The 22161-nt window shown below is 54.4% G+C and overlaps 1 protein-coding gene and 1 non-coding gene across 2 annotated transcripts in view; both read left to right on the top strand.

Moving 5' to 3' along the window:
* The first annotated feature begins 1005 nt into the window (after positions 1–1005).
* The window catches only part of TNFRSF1B (TNF receptor superfamily member 1B), a 35522-nt gene continuing 14366 nt past the window's right edge, over positions 1006–22161 (top strand). Inside the window, exons 1-5 of the mRNA XM_052653729.1 lie at positions 1006–1139; positions 18314–18413; positions 20746–20874; positions 21296–21445; positions 21891–21984. Coding sequence (XP_052509689.1) covers positions 1062–1139; positions 18314–18413; positions 20746–20874; positions 21296–21445; positions 21891–21984 — 551 coding nt within the window. The 5' untranslated portion in view covers positions 1006–1061. The remainder of the gene's footprint in view (positions 1140–18313; positions 18414–20745; positions 20875–21295; positions 21446–21890; positions 21985–22161) is intronic.
* Positions 20344–20415, top strand: TRNAS-GGA (transfer RNA serine (anticodon GGA)). The gene has a single exon. It is a non-coding gene; the product is annotated as a tRNA-Ser (tRNA).

Genomic DNA, 22161 nt, shown 5'->3' with positions numbered 1-22161 from the left:
TCTGTCCCAGTCGCTGTTTACTTGTTTGCTACCACGACTGGGGACTCAAGGAGGTCAGGGCAGGGCCAGGCTCACTCTGAGGAGGGTATGAAGAATGTTTAAGGATAAATGAGCAGATGAAGAATAGAAGTAACAGCTAATATGCACACAGAGCTTACTAAGTTACTTAGATACTTACATTATAAGTTTACCTGCATATATAATATATACTATGTTGTTGTTTAGTCGCTCAGTCTTGAGGGACTGTATGCAACCCCCTGGACTGTAGCCTGCCAGGGTCCTTCTGTCCATGGGACAAAAACACTGCAAGAATACTGGAGTGGGTTGCCATTTCCTCTCTAGGGGATCTTCCTGACTCAGGGATTGAACCTGTGTCTCTTGCGTCTCCTGCATTGCCAGGCAGATTCTTCACCGCTGAGCCACCAGGGAAGTCCAATATATACTGCGGTATGTTTACTCCATAACTTTCCATCTTCAGACTCTCTTTGAGGTTAATGCAGAGATTCAGACTCAGGTGGGCCAGCTCTAAAATCTAAATGAGCGAATAATCTAGGACCCCCCTAGCTGAACTCGTGTCAGTTTGGTGCGATATTTTCCCCAAATTGTGCCCCGCTCCTCCACGAGAGTGGAGAGCCTGACGCGGGTGGGAGGGGTAGGTGGACGAGGGCAGGTCGGCAGGCAAAGCCTCGGGGCAACCACAAGCTTGGTAGGAGCCTGTCCCCCTTGAGGGTTTCCCGCGCCACCTCTGGGAAGCTTGATCCTAATAGGAGGGGATGTTAGAAGGAGGTTGCAGGGTCTCGGCGGGCGGGGAGTGGCTGACGCTGGAGGTCCGGACCCAGAGCCGAGGCGGACAGACTCCAGTGAGAGTCCGGGCTGTGGTGCAGGGCGGCCGGCGCGGGGCGGGTGCAGGAGGAGGGCAAGGAGGTGTGTCTGAGCCCGGTCCCGCCCCCCGGCCTGTCTCCGGCCGCGCACCGGCTTTCGCTTTCAGTCGCAGGCGCGGAGGCAGCGGCGCGGGAGCGGACGCTCAAGGGCGCGAGGGGTTGGCCAACCCGCCCGCACCTATGGCGCCCACCGCCTTCTGGGCCGCGCTGGCGGTCGGTCTGCAGTTCTGGGCCGCGGGCCGCGCCGTGCCCGCCCAGGTAGGTGACTCGCGCGGCCCCGCGGGGGACGCCATCCCACCCACCCCCGGGTTGGCGCGCGTCCCCCTGGGGCGCCCTGACACGGGAGCTGGACTCCGGGCCACGGAAACAGGATCAGACGCTCGCGCCTTTGGAAACCTTAAGGGGACCTCGGGTTTGGCACACGTGCGCCAGAGGTCCGAGGTCTGGAACTCTGGACACCGCGGTCGGGGGTCGCACCCTGGTCCCTCAGTCAGCGCAGCCCAGGGCGTTGGTGGCCAGCCAGCGGGCTCTGGACACATCCCACCCAGACTCTGGACCCCAGCTCCCATTACCCCTGCGACCCCTGCCCTCCCCAGGGTGGCTTTGGGGTGAGGGTAGGTGGTGAACTGTACTGGGGCGCTGTCCCCACTGCAGATGCCCGGCACCTTCTTCAGAAGACTTCCTCCTCTTCTGGGCAATGCTTTTCTTCTTTCTTAGAAATACTGGGGCTGCGCCTCTAAAAGAATAGGGCAGGTGTGCAGTAAGTGCCTAATAAGGGCACATTCAGACCATGGGCTGTCTTCTGAGACCTTTGCCCAGACCCCACTTCAGAGTCTGCCCTGTCAGGACTCTGGGGTGATGGGGAGGAAGATACGGTCCTAGAGTTCCCCTGGTCTGACCTCCCTGAGGATCTGGGGACAAGGCTGAGGGCGGACTTCTGGGCTGGTTGTCAAGACTGACATGATCTCTAAGGGGCTCCCGGAAAATAGAGAGAGCAGAGACCCCAGAGCTGTTATTCAGTACTGACTGCAGTCACTAGACAGCAAGGGAAAGTGTGCAGAGGACTGCTCCTCCTTTGCCCTTTGTGGCTGGTAAGACTGAATGGTCCCATTTTGCAGAGAAGGAAAACTGAGGCTCCGCAAACTTGTATTTCATAGAAATGCATGGGAGGGTGCTCTTCCCTTAAAGAGGACATCTCTTCCTTTCCCTTCTTGGCAAATGAGGAGGTCTGCCTTCATTCCTTCTCATGATCTTATGGATGGGTGTGTACTGACCTGTCTGGACATCTTGACCAGGGAAGAAAGTAGGAGGTGGCATTGACTCATGTGAGGTGACTCACAGGCTAAGGCTAAAGATACCTTAGAGTCCAGTTCTCCAGGGCAGAGAATGGAGGCTGTCAGATCAGAACAGACTCATTCACATTTGGTGTGGGGGCGGGTCGCTGCCCCAGAGATTGTTGTGTAAACAGAGATCAGGGGAGTCCCAACTCTGAGACCTGAGTATGGATGCCCATGGCTGTGGTCCCCAGCCTGCCTGCAGGGTACCAAGACTAGGGGCATTGTCTGCCTCGGCAAACCTGGGTCATGGGAGCTCCTGAGGGGAAGAGGCGTGAGGCTTCTCTTCCGGACAGTGGCCCCTCATCCTGGAGTTGTTAGAGGGCTTTGCCTGAGTCTCTCGCTTCCCTCCTCTGTGACCTGCTCCCATATCAGCTTGTTCCCTCCTTCCCAGGATTGTCCCATCGCTGGGGCAACCATCCTCAAAGTACAGCACCTCTCTCCTTGCCTGAGAAGCAAAAGGCCCCCAGTGACCAAGGCAGAAACTGCTCTCCCCTCCACCCCACCTGCTGCCCCTGCTGCCTCACTCTCAGGCCAGTGTATCTTCACACTCCACGCTGCCCCCTCTCCATGGTAACCCCTCCCCCATCCTTCAGGGTCTTTTACACATTTCCCCCTATCCCTACCCCAAAGCCTTTCCTCAGTTTCCCAGTTGAATTTGATGAACTGCTTTTAGAACTCCCAGCCCTTCATCTCCCTTGCGGAGAGATGTCATTCTATTTTTTAATCTGGTGTTTTATTCACTTCAGTAGATGGAATGTTCCTTGAGGACAGGTTCTGTGCAATCTTCCTCCTTATTATTAGCACCACCACAACACCTTTTTTTTGAATACCCACTGCGTGCCAGGTACTAGGCATTGAATTTAATTGCAGAGTCTTGCTGAAACCTTCCTTATAGCAGCTCCTAAAAGGTGGTCTTCCCATTTAGAGATGTGGAAACCGAGTCTCCGAGAGGTTACATTTCCCAGGATTGTAGAACTGGAGGGTAGCGGGTGAGGAGATTTGAATACAGGTCTGCCTGATTCCAAAGCCCTTCTCCCTCTACTCTCCCCATGCCTGTGTCTCCCTCCTGCCCCCAGCCGGGTCCCTGGCACTCAGTGATGTCCAGTTATATTGGGTGTAACAGAGCTCGTTGCAGAAAGAGCCCCATGGAGACTTGGAACTGACTACACGTGCAGGAGAATCACTTTGCCAGCTGGGTTTTTGCTTCCTTTAAAAGCTGTATATGCCAGCTGGTGTGAAATGCATCATTCATTCATCTAGTCATTCATTCATTCAACAAAGAAATGCCAGTAAAGCTGACAGGTTAAGTGGGCGATTGGTGCTGACCGATGGGGGTGGGCAGGACCCCAGCTGTCCAGCTTTCTGTTGTTGCTGGGAGGGGGCTGAGGGGACCTCTGCCTGCTGGGTGACCTACCTTCCCCTGGAAGTCCTGAGGCTGAGGGACCTCTGTTTGCCTTATTATTTGCTTGGGGCCAGCTTGAATTAGGGGAGAGGTTGGGGGCCTCCAGTTTGGCCTAGAGATACCGGCCTTTGGTGGAGGTGGGTGATCCAGAGTACCTACTGTCCTGGGATGTCCCTTTGCCTGCTTGCTGAACCTGCTTGCTGGCTGAGGATGTGGCCCTCACTGGTCCTGGGGCCTGGCCCAGTGGCTCTAGAGCACTCTTCTTTTCCAGGGCTGGGAGACATTTACGGTCTTGACCATCAGTGCTTCCAGGAGGAATAACCCAGAAGGATGGAGGGGGAGAGTTTTACTGCCATCCGTGGGGTGTTTGTGTGTGTGTTACCTTCAGCTCTAAACATCAACTTAGTTCTTAGCTTTATACAATGCTGGCTGCTTTTCTGTTGTTCAAACGTGTGACACACACACACCTGCCTCAGGCCCTTTGCACTTGCTTCCCCTTTACCTTGAATGCTTCCAATGTTCTCCTCTGATCTCATTCCTGTACTTCCTTCTGCGCAAATGAATTCTTCTCAGGGGTGCCTTTTCTGGCCAACTTACATACAAACTTCCCCTCCAGATACTCTCACTCCCATAATCTGCTTTGTTTTTTTATATAACACTCCTGGCCTATTAAATTTCTTTCACTTGCATTGTGTCTTTCTAGTCAAATGTTAAGTCAGGTGTGGGCAGGGACTTGTTCACTACTGTAGACTCATAGCCTAGAAAAGTATTTCTCATTCTCAGTGCTCTTGCCATTTGGGCTAGGTGGTTCTATGGGAGCTGTCCTCTGAGTGGTAGGATGTTTAGCAACGTCCTTGACCTCTACCCACTAGATGCCAGCAGTACTTGTCCTTCAGTTGTGACAGTTGGAAATATCCCCTGATAGGGTTTCCCTGGTGGTCCAGTGGTTAAGACTCGGTGCTTAAACTGCAGGAGGCGCAGGTCTGATCCCTGGCGGGGTGACTTTTGCATGCTCTGAGGCTCAGCCAAAAAAAGAAAAAAAAAATGTCTCCAGATACTACAAAATGTCCCCTGGGGGAAAATTACCCCAGTTGAGAACCACTGGCTTAGAACACTGCCTGACATGTAATTAGTGCTAAAAAAATATTGAATTAATGTCCTAAAATACTCATCTGACCTTTGTAATGACCCTGTTTTTTGGATAAGATCGCTGAGTTTGAAGAGCCAATGGTGGCAGGCGGGGCTGGGCTCCAGTTTGTCTCCTCTCTGGGGTGATTCTCTGGGCTCTTCCTCTGCTCTGCTAGGTCTGCTGAGGCTAGCAGTGCTCTCCCCAAAGTGCTCACCCGCCCACATCCCCCTCTCGGCTCGTGACAGGGCCACCCACTGGCAGTGACTCAGGAACCCAGGAAGCATGTGATTTGCCCGGAAGCAGGCAGGGAGGGAAGCCAGGGGTTTAGGACAGAGAGAGGGGTGCTACCAGGGGAAACAGGAATGAAGCAGAGATGCTGTGACGCCCGCTTAGGGACATCCCATCAGGCCCCACGAAAGCAATATTGATGACTTAGAAGAAGGGCCCAGGCCTCAGAGGTGGACAGACCTTGGCTCACCCGTTACTTTGCTATTTATAGACTGTGTGACCTTGACATATCTGTCCATCTATAGACGCCTGCCTTTGTGTTCCCATCTGTAAAATGGGAATGATCCCCCACCTCTCTGGCTGGTTGTCAGGATTAAAAAGTGCTTTCTAACTTGTGCAGCCCATTGGCAGTTGTTAGAGCATCTGTGGCTTTGCTGGACCTGGGAGTCCCCGTGGAGTCAGATTCCCAGGGCCCCGTGGTAGGGGTGGCAGACCTCCATGTGCCCAGAGCTCCTGCCAAGAAAGAACAGTTTCCCTGCTGCCTGCCTTCTACCTGTGCTTCCTGCTCAAGACCCCCTTCCTGGGGCTCCTCACACCACCTGCCCAACTGCCTGGCATTAGGAGCCCAGTGTGTGGCAAACGCTATGGGGTCAGGAAATCCTCCCCTCCCCCTACTCCTTTCAGTGAGTGACAGGAGCTGGATCTCATTTGAGGGTGAACAGGGGGACATGGGGCATAGAATAGGGGAGTCTCATAACCTTGCTGTGGAGAGGATGCAGAAGGCTTGACTTTCTCACCGTCAGCAAGAAGGGCATGGATGACTCCAGACTGCCTTTAAAATCTCTTCCATCTCTGACCTCTGCAATCTGGAAGATTCTCTTTACTTGTAACCCTGAAAATGGGAAGCCCTGTGAAGGCTCTTCTACGGTCATGCTGTCCATGACTGCCATTCTCCAAGTAGTTTCTGAGATAGCAGGGGCCTGATAAAGGAGCACTGGCCTGGGGGCCAGGAGACCAGAGTTTCCATCTGTGCACTGAAGTACCGGCTCACTGTGTGACCTTGATCAGGTTACTTAACGTCTCTGGGCCTAAGCACCCCCATCTCTATAAAACCTAACAGCACTGATCCTAACACACTCTTGGAGTGCTGGAGAAGCATCAGCTTTGTTTGTGCTTGACACAGGCCACAGATTAGGGGGTTTAAGAGTTTTCCCAGGAAGGAGAGTCCTTCCCTCCCCACCATTAATATCTCTGCTTCTCAATCTCTCTTCTTGCCGACCTCAATCCCACTTGCTTTGGCTGGAATGATTTCCCTGACTCAGGCCGCAGTAGCATCAAGGCTGCTGGTCAGCTTGCAGCCAAGATGCACAACCCTCATCTCACCTCCCTACCCCTTACGACCTAGTTAGCCCGTCTTAATGTTCAGGCACTTTGGGGCTGAAAGTCTGTGCCGTGGGCATCACTGTGGACCTGCTGCCTGGGATCCCACAGGTAAAGGGAAGCCTTGAGTGGGGAGAGGGCGTTCCTTGCAGAAGCCTTTGTGCCTGCGATGCCTCTGCACAGCCACCCCCCAGCTCTGAGTCCCTGGGCTTTGGCCATGAGTGCCCCTCTGCTGAGATGCTGACTGGGGGGTTGGGACTCTGGAGCCCACAGTTTCCACTGTGTCGCGTCGTGAGGTCACAGGTGGTGGTGACATCACTGTGGTTTGGGGCTCTCGAGGTGCGTGCACAGGAAGAGGAAGTGTCTGTTCACGGAGAGGGGTTTGCAGGAGTTGATTTCCGACTGCCCCAAGTTTGAGCACTGCTGGGGGAGGTGGTGGGGGGCAGAGCAGCTGTCCAGGAGGCCCCAGCTCTGTCTCTGCCCTGCTGTTCTGTTGATCGTGTCAGATCACCTTACCTCTCAGCTTCTGTGTCCTCTTTGCAGGGGAGGAGGGCTTGGAACAGGCTGCATCTCGGTTGTTGCCTGCGGAGGTTGAGGATCACGATACTACCTTGTGTTACTAGAACAAGACCTGTTAGCTAGCCCATGAGGCTGCAGAGCCCACCTCCCTGGCCCCGGGCAGGCCAGCTACCCTCCTAATCTTGGGAACAGACACTGAGTGGGCACGTGTGGGAACAGTTGGCAGCCCAGGGTGACTTCAAGGGACACGGGTGGATCCCTTTGGCCAGCAAACTGCTGGTCCATCCCCGGCTTTGGAGCCAGGACCCTAGGTTGATTCAGTGCTCTGACCGAAGATGGGACAGAAATCCCCAGGGGCTTTTGTTTTCCTCTGCCGTCCAGACAGCAGCCCACCTGTCTGTTTCCATCTGAGCCTGGCCCTGTGGTGGGTATGGCTGATGTGGCCACAGGTTCAGGGAATTGAGTGGGCCGGAGGGTGAGAGTGGCTCGGGGAGGGAGTTGGGGCAGGGAGGCTATGGACGGACATCTTCCAGGCATTCACAGAAAACCTTCTACAGTGCCGTTCAGGAGAGATGCCCGAGACTGCGGAAGGGAGCAGAGTGTGCAGCCAGGAGTGGGGGTCCCGGGCCCAGCCATGGCTTGGCCTCCAGTTTCAGAGGGCTTGGCCAGTTCTCTCCTCCTCTCTGACCCTCAGCGGAGACCAGCACACCTGGCTCACTCCCACTTTAGAGTCCTTCAGTGCTGACTGTTAGATGGGGAAGAGGGGAGATGGTGGGAAGGGTCAGTGACTTTGGGCAGGAGGTGGCCTGCTACTCTGACTTCTGTGAGGCTCCAGCTCAAAGCCGAGGTCTGGACTTGACAGTGACTCTTGAGAAAAGGCCCCAGCACGTGGCTTCAGTTAGCAGGACCCCCGCTAGCATCCAGGACACGCCTCCCTGCCCTCTCCTGCCTACCAAGAGTCCTGCCTCTGTCTGTCACGCATGCGCAGAGGCTCCAGGTTCATTCAGGTTGTCCCTGGTGAGCCTGTCCCCTCCTGCTCTGCATTCACAAGCCCCCAGTCCTGCTGCTTCCTGTCCTGTCCTCCTAGCTCTCTCAAACCCCCGTCTCCCACCTCATGTCATGATCCCCTATCCTCTCTCCCCTCCTCCGTCACCCCTTGTCTTCACTCTCTTCCTGACCTGGCCCCTTGGTCCCCCCCATGTTTTCTTGTCACTTTCCTGACTCTGTCCCCCACATTCTTCTTCCTGCAGTGACCACATGGGATCTTTCTAAAAGCTGAGCCCTGGAGGGTGGGCAAGATTGGGCTGAGTGGATAGTTGGTGGATGGATAGCAAGGAACAGTGGCTAGACCGTCCTCAATTAAGCAACAGCCTTGTTAGACTCAGGGATGGTACTTGACGCTATAAGCGGGTGGTGGTTTAGTCACTTAGTCATGTCCAACTCTTGTGACTCCCATGAACTATAACCCACCAGCCTCCTCTGTCCATGAGATTTCCCAAGCAAGAATACTGGAGTGGGTTGCCATTTCCTTCTTTAGGGGATCTTCCTGACCCAGGGATCAAACCTGCATCTCCTTTCTTGAAGGCAAATGCTTTATTGCTGAGCCATTAGGGAAGCCCGAGGCTATAGGCTATTCAGGATCAATTGTACAAAATTTAAAAATTAAAACATTGTATCAGCTATAATTTTTGGAGTATTTACTAAGCACTTTACTTGTGTTACCTCATTTAATTCTCACAGATGTCCCTTGAGGTATATATTGAGGTTTTTAAGCTTCATTTATTGGGGAAAAAAAAAAAGCAAAACACCTTTGATGCTTCCCTCCAGTAAGAAAGGAGTCTGGATTCAAAGTCAGGCATCCTCATCCCAGCATCCATACTTTCAGCTACCACATTCACTTTGAATCAGGAGTTGAGGCAACCGGGAGCCACCAAGAGTTTTTGGGTAAGGGAGTGACCAGAGCAGAGGGTGTGTTAGGAAGATCATTCAGGCCTCAATGGGAAGGACAGGCTGTTACTATAGTTTAGGCAAGAACTCTGGGCTGATGGAGTGGCAGCAGAACAGGAAGGAAGAATCGAAGGCTTCAGGGAGGAGGTGGGCTTTGGGTTGGACTAAGACCTAGGGTGGGGGCAGAGGACTGGGGAGGAAGGAGGAGCTGGCCCTCCCCACCCCATCCTGCAACATGAGGCCTCTCTGGCCTTAACCGTGCCCCTGCAACCTGACTGTGGACCGTGTCAGCCTCCTGTGTTCCTGGAGCTCTCGTGGTCAGCCCCAGCTGAGCCTGGCTTCAGTCACCCTGGCCGCTGCTGGGGTGGCCCTAAGGCTGGGCAGGGCTGGCCTGAGCATCTCCGGTGTGAAGTATGATGAGCCCCACCATGGGCAGAGGGGCAGGACTTCTGGGGGCCTGCTTGCCTCTGCTGCCAGGACCTCAGGACCTTCTCCCTGGTTTGGTTTTCCTCTCTGTGGTGAGGTGGGGAGAAAAGGGACCCCCCCCCCCCCCACCGTCACTTCCCTTTGAGGGCTGGGAGAGTACAGTGAGCCCTGAGCTAGGACTGATGGCCAGTGGGTGCTTCATTGGTGCCAGGCAAGGGTCTAGTGCGTCATTTGCCCCCAGTGACATCTGTCCTTGAGGCCACCAGGGGAGGGGTCACCAGTATCATCCCCATTTGATAGGAGAGTCAGTCAAGGCACAGAGGTTAAGCTCTGGGCTCAGGCTTTCAGCTCACTAGAGGCAGAGCCAAGAGTCCACCCCAGATGGCTCCCTCCAAGCTCCAGCTTAAACTACCACGTGGATGTCACAGTGGTTGCAGTGGCCGTGAGGTGCTCTGCCAGCCTGAGGACACTACCGTCTCTCTCTACATATATGCCCATTTCCTGCCCAGTTCTCATGCTGTAGCCCCAGCTCATTTCAGCTAATTGGAAATGAAACTTTTGCTTCTGTTAAACAATTCAGCATCTATTAGGTCCACCCCTCCCCGCCCCGCCGCTGTGGGCTGTGCACTGGGCTGCGCGTAGAGACATGAGTAATAAAAACCTAACGAGTAATGCTCAGTTTTTACTGCTGCTGGGCACGGTGCCGAGCACTCCACACGCCTTGGCCCAGTGAATCATAACAGTCCCATCAAGGTGGGCCCTGCTTTTGTCCCCATTTCAGAGATGGCGAAACTGAGGCTGGTGAGTGACAGGGCTGGGACGGAAACCTGATGTCTTGCTCAGAGCTCACGCTAGAGGGTGCAGACACAGTGGGAAGATACAGGGAAACAAATAATTTAACCAAGAAGTGGTCTGGGCAGTAAAGAGATAAACCCAGGTTGTCGCTGGAACCCTCAGAGGAACCTCTGACCTCCAGAGAAGGTTTCCTTGAGATGATAGTGGAGAGGACTCTTTTTTTTTTTTTTCTGGAGTGTCAATTTTACTTTACAATTTTGAGGAAAAGCATTATTTTCACATTAAAACTAATGTATAGCTAACAGTGCTGTAAATCGACTGTGCTCCAATAAAAATTTTAAAAAACCAAAAAACAAATGTATATATTATAGCATGACAGAAAAGTTTCATGGCAAAACATAAGACTTAAAATTTCATGTTGTTAGAGCCAGCATATTTGAACTCCTTCCTTAGATTACTTTTCTTTCTTTTCCGTCAAGGTATCCTTTGGTGGAAAAGTCTGAGTAGTATTGATATAGTAGGCTTGGCAGTTAAAGAGACCCGATTTCTAGGCCTGACTAGTGGAGAGGACTTGAAAGAAGCCCAAGAGTTGGCCCTGCGCTGAGGGTGGGCAGGATCCGGGGGCAGAGGGAGCAGCAGGAGGGGGCATGGAAGACAGGGAGGGAGCCACAGGGGACAGTGTGGGGTGAAGACGGGGTGGGAGATGTTGGCATGACCCGGGCAGTGACCCCCAGACACCAGGCTGAGAACATTGAGCTCGGGCCAGACTTGGTATAGGAAGGTGACATCGGGTCTGTCTGGAAAGACTGGGGACCAAGAAAGAGTAAGGAGGTTGTAGGTGGCAGAGAGATGCTGAAGGTGGAGCCGAGAGAGATTGAGGTGATATAGCCTGTCCTGGGGAGTGTGTGTTGGGGGGATAGAAAGGGTTGAGGGTGCTTTCTGCAACTAGACTGAGGGTTCCTTAGAGGCAGGGACCACACCCTGGTATCTTTCTACCCTGGTGCTTAGCACAAAGCGTGGCCCCAAGAACCGGATACCACCCTGGGCTTCCTGTCTGCCCCCAGCTCACTTCTAACGCGACATCACAGGCAGTGGGCCAGGAGTGGGATGTGTCACCCGGGGCCGCCGCCTGTGATGTGGTCGGTCCTCCTGACGCAGGTGCCCCGCGTCTCCGTGACGGCAGACGAGCCTCCACTGCCTGGCCCCGGCGTCACCACCCTGTAGGCTGCACCCCAAAGTCTGTGGGGCTCCTGAGAATCCCCTAAGGTCTAGGCCCAAATGGCTCTGCCGTGTCTCACTGTGTGTCGAGGCCCCCAGGGACCTGCCATGGAAATGATACGGTTTCTTTATTGGTTGAAACCAGTTTCCATCTGTGCGCAGATCCCTGGGTCCTTGGGCAGGTGCTTCTGCTCTTCCCCAGGCTGTGCTGTCTGCCCTGGGATCCTGGAGACTCTTTTGCCTTGCTTACTGTGTGTTCTCCGGGGAGTCACTCTCCCTATCTGGGCCCCTTCTCTGTAAAATAAGGCAGCAAGAGAAGATGCCGGGGCTGAGACTATCTCAGGACACTGAGGGAGACGTGGCTGAGACTAGCTCCTGTCTGCTTCTTGTTGACTGCGTGGTCCCAGACACGGTATCGAATCTCTGGAAGCCTCTGTTTCTGCATCTCTAAAATGGGGTGATGCTGACCTCATTGTGTTGGTTCAGAGACTAAACAGTGCCTGGGAATGTCCCCAGCACTGTCTGCACACAGTAGGTGCTTCTCCTAGGTCTGAACAACCTCACTGTTCCTCCTGCTCTGTGAAAAAGAGAAGTTTTGAGGGGCATGTGCTACTCTGCAAGCCTGAAGCTTCCTCCGTGGCTTCCTCCCCCATCACGTCCTCTTCCTGGTCTCACTGTGCCCAGGGATGCTCCCGGGGGAGGCTGGGAGTCGGATCCCTTCCCAAGGGTACTGGCATCTAGGGTGTGTGGGGGGCCTCCAGAAAATCAAGAAGCCCTGGAGACCCCACAATGCTGCATCAGTATGCTGGCAGGAAGGGCCGAGGGTCTGTAGATTTTGTGCTTTCAGATGACACAGTCTTGGTGGCAGCCTCTTCTTCCTCCTCCCCAAGGCCTATCCTTCTCTGCCTTCCCCTCTCACAGTCTATTTATAAATAGGAGAAGGGGCTGGGGGCCCCCACCTTGGGGTGCCTACAGAGTCTTGTTCGGGGAGCAGGGAGGCAGGAAGTCAGCTGATGCAGGGTTGCCCAGTTCCCCAAAAGAGTGCGCTGACTCAGGCTCCAGATTCAGAGGGACCTGCCTGGTGCCCTGGCCCTGATGTTGCTGGGTGGGCCACAGTGCAGTGCCCATCTTGCCCTGGTCTCCCTCCTCAGGCCTGGCTAGCTGCCATTTCTGGTCCTCTAGGGTGAGAGTAGGGAGCAGTGGGGAGAGAAGGAAGCAGAGTGGAGAGAATTCATGCCTCATTCACCAGGTAAGTCTGGTCCTTCTCTAGCTTCGCCCTCCTGCACACCTCTGTGGCTCGCCTCCTTTCAATTACTCACAGCACATCCCTGTCCCTTAGCCTGGACACTGTGTCCTCTGGCCACTTAATAGACCCCTGGCCCCTGGGCTTTGGCCACTTGCCCAAACTCTTTATTTTGGGGTCCCCTCACTGTTCCAGGTGAGGTCCTCTTGAGTCATGGCCCTTGGAGACCACCTACATCTAGCCTGCCTTCTCCTCCTTCTGCCCCAAGGAGGCTCACTCCACTGTCCACAGCTGACCTGCCATGGTCTCCTGATCTTAGGCTTCTTGAGGAATGGGCCAGGGCCAGCCTGAGGGTGACCAGAAAATTCCAAGGGTCACAAGTCTGCTTCCCCAGACTTCCCTTCTAGGAGGGAGGGAAGCCCTCATGGGCTGCCCAGCACTTCACCAGAACTGGGTAGCCTGCTTCCAACAACTTGTCCTTGCCTTGCCTGATCTCAGCTGAGACCAAGGCAGAGAGTGCCCAGTTCCAATATGCCATCTGACACAAGTCCACACTGTGTGCAGACCCTTAGAGTTTCCCCTGGGTCTCCTGGGAGTCTGGGAGAAGATGATGGACCCCAGTTAAGACCCCCCCCCCGCCCCGCCCGCCGGCCTGTATGCCTACGATAACCCAGGGAGGAGGAGACAGGCAAGGTGTTATGTCACCATTTTACAGATGACAGTGTTGAGACTCAGAGAGAGTAAGTGATGCCCCTAGGACCAGCTCATGCACCCAGACCGTCTGAACTAAGGCCACTGTTACTCCTGTGATGCTAGGTGTCTGTGTACCTGGGAGGATGGACATCTCCAACTCCCCTCCTTCCAGAGGCCACATGCTCAGGCTGTCCTCACCTGGGAGAGGGTTTGAGGGACAGAGTTGGGCTGGGAAGCCCACCTCCCAGCCCTCAGTCTTGCCTGATATCCCAGCCCCTACATCCCAGGTCGTTCAGTTTTTGCATCTCTCACATGGGTGGCCCTCCCACCCACCCCATCCTCCTGAGGTCTTGGGAAGAGGCTGAGCTTTTTGACCACCATCTTTAAGAAGGCAGAGCTTGGGCTTCCCTGGTGGCTCAGTGGTAAAGAATCCACCTGCCAATGCAGGAGACATGGGCTCGGTCCCTGGTCTAGGAAGATCCCACATGGCTCAGAGCAACTAAGCTTGTGTGTCACAACTAGTGAGCCTGTGCTCGAGAGTCTGGGAGCCGCAACTGCTGAGCCCACATGCCGCATCTGCTGAAGCCCGAGGGCCCTCGAACCCGTGATCTGCAACAAGAGAAGCCACTGCAATAAGAAGCCACACACCACCTCTAGAGAGTAGTCCCTGCTTGCCACAACTAGAGGAAAAAGCCTGTGTAGCAACAACGACCCTGCATAGCCAAAAATAAATAAAAAGTTTAAAAAATAAAAGCCAGAACTGGAAAGAGCGTAGAACCTCAACTAGGCCACACAGCCGTTTTACAGATGAGGAAACTGAGGCACAGAGAAATCTGTTACCACCCAGAGTAGGGGAGCTGCCTGAGTGGGGGAGGGAATACCTTTGGGGTGGGCCCTGTGGCGAGGGGGGAAGGTTAAGATCCAGTCTTCCTGGGATGGGGAAGAAACACATGGCTGGAAGTGAAGAGACCTCTCTGAGGCTCAGTTTTCTCATCCGTGGCTTGGGAATAATAATAGTACTGACCTCACAGTGCTGGGCTGAGGAGTCAGAGAGACAGTAATGCATGTGAACAGCTCTGCACGAGGCAAACTTTCAGGACCAGGTGCTGCTGTATCTGTCTCCTAGTGCCCTCACCCCACCCACCGTAGTCTCGCCGCCTGGCCCCGTGGCTGTGCATGGAACACGCGGAGCACATCCTTGCTGGAGCCCCTCGTCTCGCCTTGCTTTTCCCTTCTTCTTAACACCTGCTACCACTTCCCATTTTCTACCGTGCATGTCTGTGTCTCCCCGACTAGAGCCCAACTTCCTGGGGCAGGAACTTGCATATGTTTGATGCTGAGTGCCCGCCACCTAGAACTACCTGCGTGCCGTGTGTTTGTTGAACAAATGAACATTTCCTCCTTGGCCCATGTCTTTCTCCACCACTAAATGGGAGGTTGTCTGAGATGATCTCTAAGGTTCCAGCTCAGCCCATCCTGAGCTGCCGTGCCTCCATCCTGCCCCCACTTCTGGGTCCTTTTCTCCTTATCATCAGCTCCCATGCGCCCTTCTAGCACCTGGCACAATTGTGGATTAGCTGGGGCAACCCTCCCTGCTCACAGACTCTTACCTTTGAGCGTTTGGTGGCCTCACTCCTGCTTGCTCCTGAGAGGTCAGAAGCCCGGTGACTCAGGCAGGTCTGAGCAGTGCCCAGTCTCAGATGCTGGAGGTCCCTGCCTGCTGCCGGAGACTGGCTCTTCTGAGGTTCCTGTGTGATCACCTGGGAAACCAGCTCAGAGCTGAAGTCAGAGGATGTTGGCCTGAAGCTAAGGGAGGTCCCCTGCACTGGTGTGTGTGTGTGAGAGAGAGAAAGAGAGGGACTGAGAAAGAGAGAGAGAGCGCCCATGTGAGCCAGCGCCCACATGAGCCAGCGCCCCAGGCTCTGCTCAGCATGAAGGTGGGTGAATAGGAGCTGGTGGCACAGTGGTGACTCAGGGCAGAGGGCAGAGCCCAGGAGCTGGCCCCTTCAGCTGTCCTGAGGGGGTAACAGAGATTTCTCCAGTGGGACCAGAGCAAGGGTCACATCGCATCTCCACCTCTCCCCTCCCAGACCTCAGACACATGACTGCATCTCCCTGAGCTGTGAAATGGGCACATACCTGCTAAGGGGTGGGAGTGGGATCTTAAAAAGTGCCTGCAGCCAGGCCTGACAAATAGTTAGTGCCTAATGAGTATCCAGTTTTTTCACATCCTTCTTGAAGGGCCAAAGCTGAGAACCTGGAGGAATGATGGAGGCACAATGTGGGAGAGGGTTTGGGTGGTGCTTGGGGTCCTGGGTCTGTGTCCAGGGAAGGGGAGCTTGGGCCCCCCAAGAGAAGGGAGGCAGGTTAGGGGCGGCAGGCATGTGGCCTTGGGTGCATCACTTCACCTCTGGAGCATCTGTGAAGTGTTGGGGAGGAGTCTCTCTGTGGGTGGAGCACGTACAGTTGCTCCTGGGACATAGAGGAGATGGAGCTGCAGACCCCGATGTGAAGCTGCTCTGAGGCTTGAGGTGGATGGAGTGTGGGCCCTAAGGGCCCCTTGTGCACAGTCCTGTCACCAGCCAGGCCCTGGCATTTCCTTTGGGACACCCCGGGGGGTGGGTTTGCTTCTTTCTGTCTCCATTTTCCCATCTGTGAAATGAGTACAATCAGATGTGCCTTACACATTGGATGTTAGATTGATCCTTCTAGTCTTCCTTCTCGTTCTCCTTCCTCCTTCCCTCTATCATCATCTCTCCCTCTCTTATCTATCTATCCATCCATCATCCCACCATCCATCATCCATTCATCATCTGTCTTCTCCAGTCTCCCCCTAAACACACACAGACACAGACACACACACACACACACACGGTCACAGGTCACCCACCTGTTAAATGGGTGGTTGATGCTCATCAGTGAGGTCCAAGTTTTTACTCAGGGACACAGTATTTTGAAAGGTCAGGTTTGCTAAGCATGCTGAGTGAATCCAGTACTAGCCAATTCATTTCCTCATTTTAAAATGTCAGTCAGGCTCTCCTATGGGTGGATGTTGTGTGGCTCTGAGCCTCCCCAATCCCAGACAAAAGAACTGGAAGCTTACATAGCCCTAAGTTTCCCAGAGGCTGCTCACCATGTTCTGGGGGCCTCCAAGTACCCTCAGCTTTTACAGCTGCTTTGCTGACCTGAGGCCCAACTTACAGGGCTGTGCTTGGCCTGGCCTCTGCTCTAGTGAGCAGGGCAATGGAGGGAGTGACCTTTTGTCCCGCTCTGCAAGGGGCTTTCTGTTCCTCATTGTTTAGCCATGACATGGCAGTATTTTCTTTTTTTTTTAGTCCAAGAGGATAAACAGGCGTCAAGATGACTTAAAGGAGAGCTGACCTCCTTTGCCCGCTCAGGCTGGAGTCAGAGAGGCAAGAGGAAGTGCAGGGAAAATCTTTCATAGCAAGATTCAGACAGGAAAAGACCTGGGATGAGAGGCCTCAGGGAGGCCACTCCGGGCAGTGACCTGGGGGCCCTGGGGGTCCAGCTGCCTGCCTTTGTCCCGGAACCCTTGCCCTGTGGGTGGAGAGAGAGACCAGACTTGGCCACAGCAGGGCCTTTTCCCGTCAGATCCTCTGGGCCCTGACAGGAAATCCTCCCCCAGGGAGGGCAGGCCTCCCTGGGCTGCATCTTGGGGAGGAGTCCTTCCCCGCCAGAAGCTGCGGGGCCTGTGGCTCTCAGGGCCCGCAGGGGTGAGGGGCTCCCCTAGTTACACTGAAGGTGCTTGTAGGGAGGAAGCCCACTGTGTTCAGGGTCCTTGAGACCTATGCCTGCCCCCATGGCGGGCAGGGGGCTGGAGGGAAGGAGCTGTGGCTCCTCCCTGTCTGATGGGGGAGGCTGCTGCCTGGGGTGTTCAGTCTGAGCCCAGGGAACAGCAGGCTGCAGCGAGGGGTGTGGCGGGGACAGACCAGTCCTCCCATTCCATGCAGTGAGTGCACAGGTGAATGTTGGAGTGAAGGGGGCTGCGGGCAGCACAGTTCTGTGGTTTTGGGGCTCCCGCAGCTTTTGATCACTGCTCTCCGCCCTGACCCACCCCCAGGTCATCTTGCTCTAGCCTGTGTGCCGGTCAGGTTTGCTCAGCAGCGGAGCATCAGAATCACTTAGGCAGGTTTTTTTTTTTTTTTTTCACAGTACACCTTTCTGGGTCCACCCCTGGGCTCCTGACCCTTTGTTGGGGAGGGAGTTGTCATTATAATAGACTCTTCCAAGGTGCTTTGGAAACATGCAGTGCCACACAGTACCCCCAGCCACCTCCAGTAAGTGGGAGGAGCCCTGAGAAGGGGCTTTGCTTCAGGACCAAACAGGAAAGGGAGAAGCACCAGGACTCTGTATGTGTGTGTGTGTGTGTGTGTGTGTGTGTGCATGGGTATACACACCTGTGTATGCACAGGCATCAGAGCAGGCTGGGAGGACAAGAAGGCACCTCATTTCAGCCTGATGAGATGATTGCTAGAAGGGGGCATGTTCGGTGTTTAAAGAGAGCCCAGAGCAGGAGGAACCTGAATCAGCCTGGGGGAGTCAGAGAAAGCTTCCTGGAGGAGGCAGCACTCAGCTGGAAGGACGAAGGGGTGATTACCAGGTGCAGGAGGAAAGAGGGCAGAACCTAGGCATGGGTGCTTTGTGCTAAGCTCTGTGATTCCCTAGAGAAGGAAGTGGCAACCCACTCCAGTATTCTTGCCTGGAGAATCCCACGGACAGGGGAGCCTGGTGGGCTACAGTCCATGCGGTTGCAGAAGAGTGGGACACGACTGAGCCCTGTGGTTCTCTGACCGAGGCCACCACCTTCTGGGAGGCTTCCGGGCCTCACACCTGCCAAGTGTAGGGTTAGGAGCCAGCCCCACCCTCTGGCCAGCTGCCTTGGTGTCTCTGCCTGCAGATGGGAGTGTGCTACACTGAGCGGGGTGAAGAGGGGGTTAAAGAAGGGATCTCTTTTACCTCTATCTGCCCCCCTCACCAAAGGGAGGAGTCCCCACATGGACAGAACTCCAGGAGGGAGAAAGCCAAACACTTGCCGGGCACAGATGGGGATGTGGGAGTCCATGCTGATGGCTGTCCTTCCCTTCCCTCTTCCAGGCTGTGTTTACCCCCTACATCCCGGAGCCTGGAAGCTCATGCCGGCAGCAAGAATTCTACAACCAAAAGATCCAGATGTGCTGCAGCAAATGTCCACCAGGTAAGGGGTAGCCTCTGGGGCCCTCGCTCTCAGCCTGGCTGGGTCCCTGGGTGCCAATGCCCTGAAGAGAGTCAGTGTGTGCGGCGGTTAGGGGGTCAGGGTCATGGCCCTAGACTCTTGTTGAGCTCCCTCTGGTTCCATGAATTGACCCCCACAGTCGCGCTTGCTTCTGGGCCATTGCACATGTCATTCTCTCTGCCTTCCTGGGGTGCCCTCCCATTGATCCTTTAGACCTCTGATGGCCCCCTCCTCCAGGAAGCCTGCCCACACTGCCTGGCCAGATTAGGCTCTACCTTTGAGCTCCCGCTGGCCCTTGGCAGCCCCCATGGCAGCAGCTCTTTTTACACTGTGATCGTGACCTGGATCTCCTCTATAGCCCCCACTGTGTGCTACTTAGAACAGGGACTGTGTGGCTTGTTCTTTACTGAATCCCCAGCACCTGGCGCAACACCTGACACATAAAGGTCATCAGTGCATCTTTGATTGAATCAGTGACTGCGGCCCATTTCACAAGTGGTGGACCTGAGGCCTAATCCCAGTTGGGAGAGCCAGGCAGCCCAATTCCCAGGGCTGTCCATCCACTCGTTTGTTTATATATGCATCCCTGTAATGTTTATAAAGCATCTGCGAAGTGTCAGGCACCGAATGCTGGGAACACGACAGAGAGCAGGGCAGGCAAAGTCCTCACCCTCATGGATTTTGCATCCTAACAAGGGCATAAGACAGATAAACCAATAGAGGAGATAGACGTGTGGTCCGTGAAGGAAACAAGAAAGGGGAGGGCAGATGGAGGCAGAGTGGGACATGCTGGTCATGGAAGACCTTTCTGAGGAACTGACTCGTGGGCAGAGATGTGCAGGAGGTGAGTCATGCAGATATACAGGGGGACAGCACTGTGAAGGCCCTGAGGTGTTAAGCTTGTTCGGTGCACTTCGAGAATAGGCAGGCCAGTGTGTGGCCCCAAGTGAGTTAGCAGGGACCATGGTAAGGAGTTTAGATTTTCTTCTGCAGGATCTAGAAAGCCACTGGAGAGCTTTGAGCCACTAGCTTGAGATGTGGGCAGGCACAAATGCACCTGTCACCATGGCCATTTTAAGAGATCCCAGGGAAGTGACTCTTCTTTCTTCTGTTAACTGGCAGGGTCTCTGTAAGAAGGCACTCGAATAGCACAGCAGTGAAGGTGCAGGATAGGAATGGGGCTCAGAAGAAAAACTTCTTCAAGGTTTGCCTGGGTGTTCTCAATCCCCAGGCACATCATCTTTGAGGCCCCCAGGAGTCCCATGGCCTCGCCCTTGATAGAATACCAGGGATGACTGCTGCTGCCTTTTTTTTTTTTAAGCCTTTCTCAGATGAAGAATTTCTGCCAATTAGAAAGAAGAAAGGATAAGACTTCCCTGGTGGTCCAGTGGTTAAGACCTTGCCTTCGAATGCAGGGGTTGTGAGTTCCATCCCTGGTCAGGAAGCTAAGATCCCACATGCCTTGTGGCCAAAAAGCAAAGCGTGAAACAGAAGCAATATTGAACAAATTCAATAATGACTTTAAAAATGGTCCACATCAAAAAAAAATCTTTTTAATAAGAACTGGTTAGCCAGTTCTTGCTCAAGTGTTATTGACTGATAATCAGCAGTTCCAATGGTGGAATTCCAGACACCTGAAAAGAGCAGAAAAGGAAAGGTTAGTCACTTCGTTGTGTCCAACTCTTTGCAACCCCATGGACTATAGCTCACCAGGCTCCTCTGTCTATGGAATTCTCCAGGCAAAAATACTGGAGTGAGTAGCCATTGCCTTCTCCAGGGAATCGTCCCAACCCAGGGATCGAACCTGGGTTACCTGCATTGCAGGCAGATTCTTTACCATCTAAGCCACCAGGCAAGCCCTAAAAAAGAGCAGAGGGGAAGATATTTTAGGAGCACTTCAGGGTTCAGGGCTTCCCTGGTGGCTCAGAGGTTAAAGCGTCTGCCTGGAATGCAGGAGACCCGGGTTCGATCCCTGGGTTGGGAAGATCCCCTGGAGAAGGAAATGGCAACCCACTCTAGTACTCTTGCCTGGAGAATCCCATGGAGGGAGGAGCCTGGTAGGCTACAGTCTATGGGGTCGCAAAAAGTTGGACACGACTGAGCGACTTCACTTCAGGGTTCAGAGATGGAGTGATGGCTGGTACACGCTAGATGGGAGATGATGCAGGAGTTGAAACTCTATCAGAGACCCTTCCAACTAGGCCTCAGAACTCTGGGGCTCTGGAGGACAGAGGATGAGCCTGGGTCCTGGCAGAAGCCACCCCCCTGCCCTGTTGCCCTCCTCCACTGAGACGCCTGGCCTTCACTTTTTCAGGCTACCGTGTACAGTCTTTATGCAACACGACCTCGGACACCGTATGTGCCTCCTGCGAGAGCAGCACATACACCCAGCTCTGGAACTTGGTCACCGCATGCTTCAGCTGTAACTCGCGCTGCAGCTCTGGTGAGTTGGCTCAGAGTGAGGGGTGGTCCCAGGCATCCTCTCCTGGCCCCCATGAACTCCAGCCCCTTTGCCCTTGAGCTGGCTGGGCTTATTCTAGACCTTTGTTTTCATGCCTGAGGGCACATGTGCAGTACAGCACCTCACTGTTTATCATCCTCTTCAATAGCCCCTTGGGGCAGGCTGGCCAAGAGCAGCAGTGGGGAAACGGTGCCCGTTGTTAGAGTTGAGGACGTTGTGCCTGGGAAAGTAGGTGTGCTTGTTCATACTGTGACGGAGACTCTGTGGCCAGCAGTCTTTAAGCCCCATCCTGAGGCTGCTGCAGAGGTCTGCTGTCTGTGGGTGGTGGGGCTGGGTGGAAAGACAGAGTGGGCGTGGCTGGCGAAGGGAGGCGTGACCCTTGGCTGTCTTCTCCTTTCTCTAGACCAGGTGGAAACTCAAGCCTGCACAACGAAACAGAATCGCATCTGCACCTGCAAGCCAGGCTGGTACTGCACCCTAGGGAGGCAGGAGGGCTGCCGGCTGTGCGCAGCGCTGCGCAAATGCGCCCCCGGCTTTGGCGTGGTCAAACCAGGTATGGGGCCAGGGCCAGAGGGCCTTGGGGTACCCTCTTGGGTCTCTCCTTCCTAGGAACATCATCAGGGCGGCCAGGTGCTGGTTACCCATCTGTCCACTTGTCCCAATTCATTCTTCCCTCAAACCCTCCTGATCAGGCACCTCCTGTGTGCTAGGCCCTGGGGATCCAGAGAAGATCAAATTAAACCCCAAGCTACTGGAAAGTCAGGTGGTGCCTCAGGAAGACAAAGTCACTAGAATTAGTTAAGGACAGACTGCCCAGGGTTGTGTGTGTGTGTGTGTGTGTGTGTGTGTGTGTGTGTGTGTATGGTATGAAGGGGTGGAGGTGCAGACAGAATCTCTTGCCTCCTCAAACCTCCCCGGGGCTCCATTTCCCTTAGGGCCGAGGCCCACCTTTTCCATGGCATATCTGAATTGGTGACACTTTCCAATTTTTTGTGAAGGAACTGCAACAACAAATGTGGAATGTGCTTCCTGTGGCCCAGGGACGTTCTCGGACACAACATCATACACGGATACCTGCAAGCCCCACCGGAAGTGAGTGGCTGCATCCTCTGGTTCTGGAGGAGCAGGGAGGGGCTGTTCCCCGAGTGATCCTGAGGCTTCCAGCACAAATCAGCTGGCTCACAGTGCCTGGGATCTCCCCAGTTACTTCCTTGGGCAGAGGCATTGCCGAGCCTGCTCCAATGTTAGGACTGGTTTATCTGACAATGG

Source organism: Budorcas taxicolor, chromosome 16, assembly GCF_023091745.1.
Source record: "Budorcas taxicolor isolate Tak-1 chromosome 16, Takin1.1, whole genome shotgun sequence".
Classification (NCBI taxonomy): Eukaryota; Metazoa; Chordata; class Mammalia; order Artiodactyla; family Bovidae; genus Budorcas; species Budorcas taxicolor.
The sequence above is the reverse complement of the archived record's forward strand: the minus strand, read 5'-3'. Positions and strand labels throughout refer to the sequence as shown.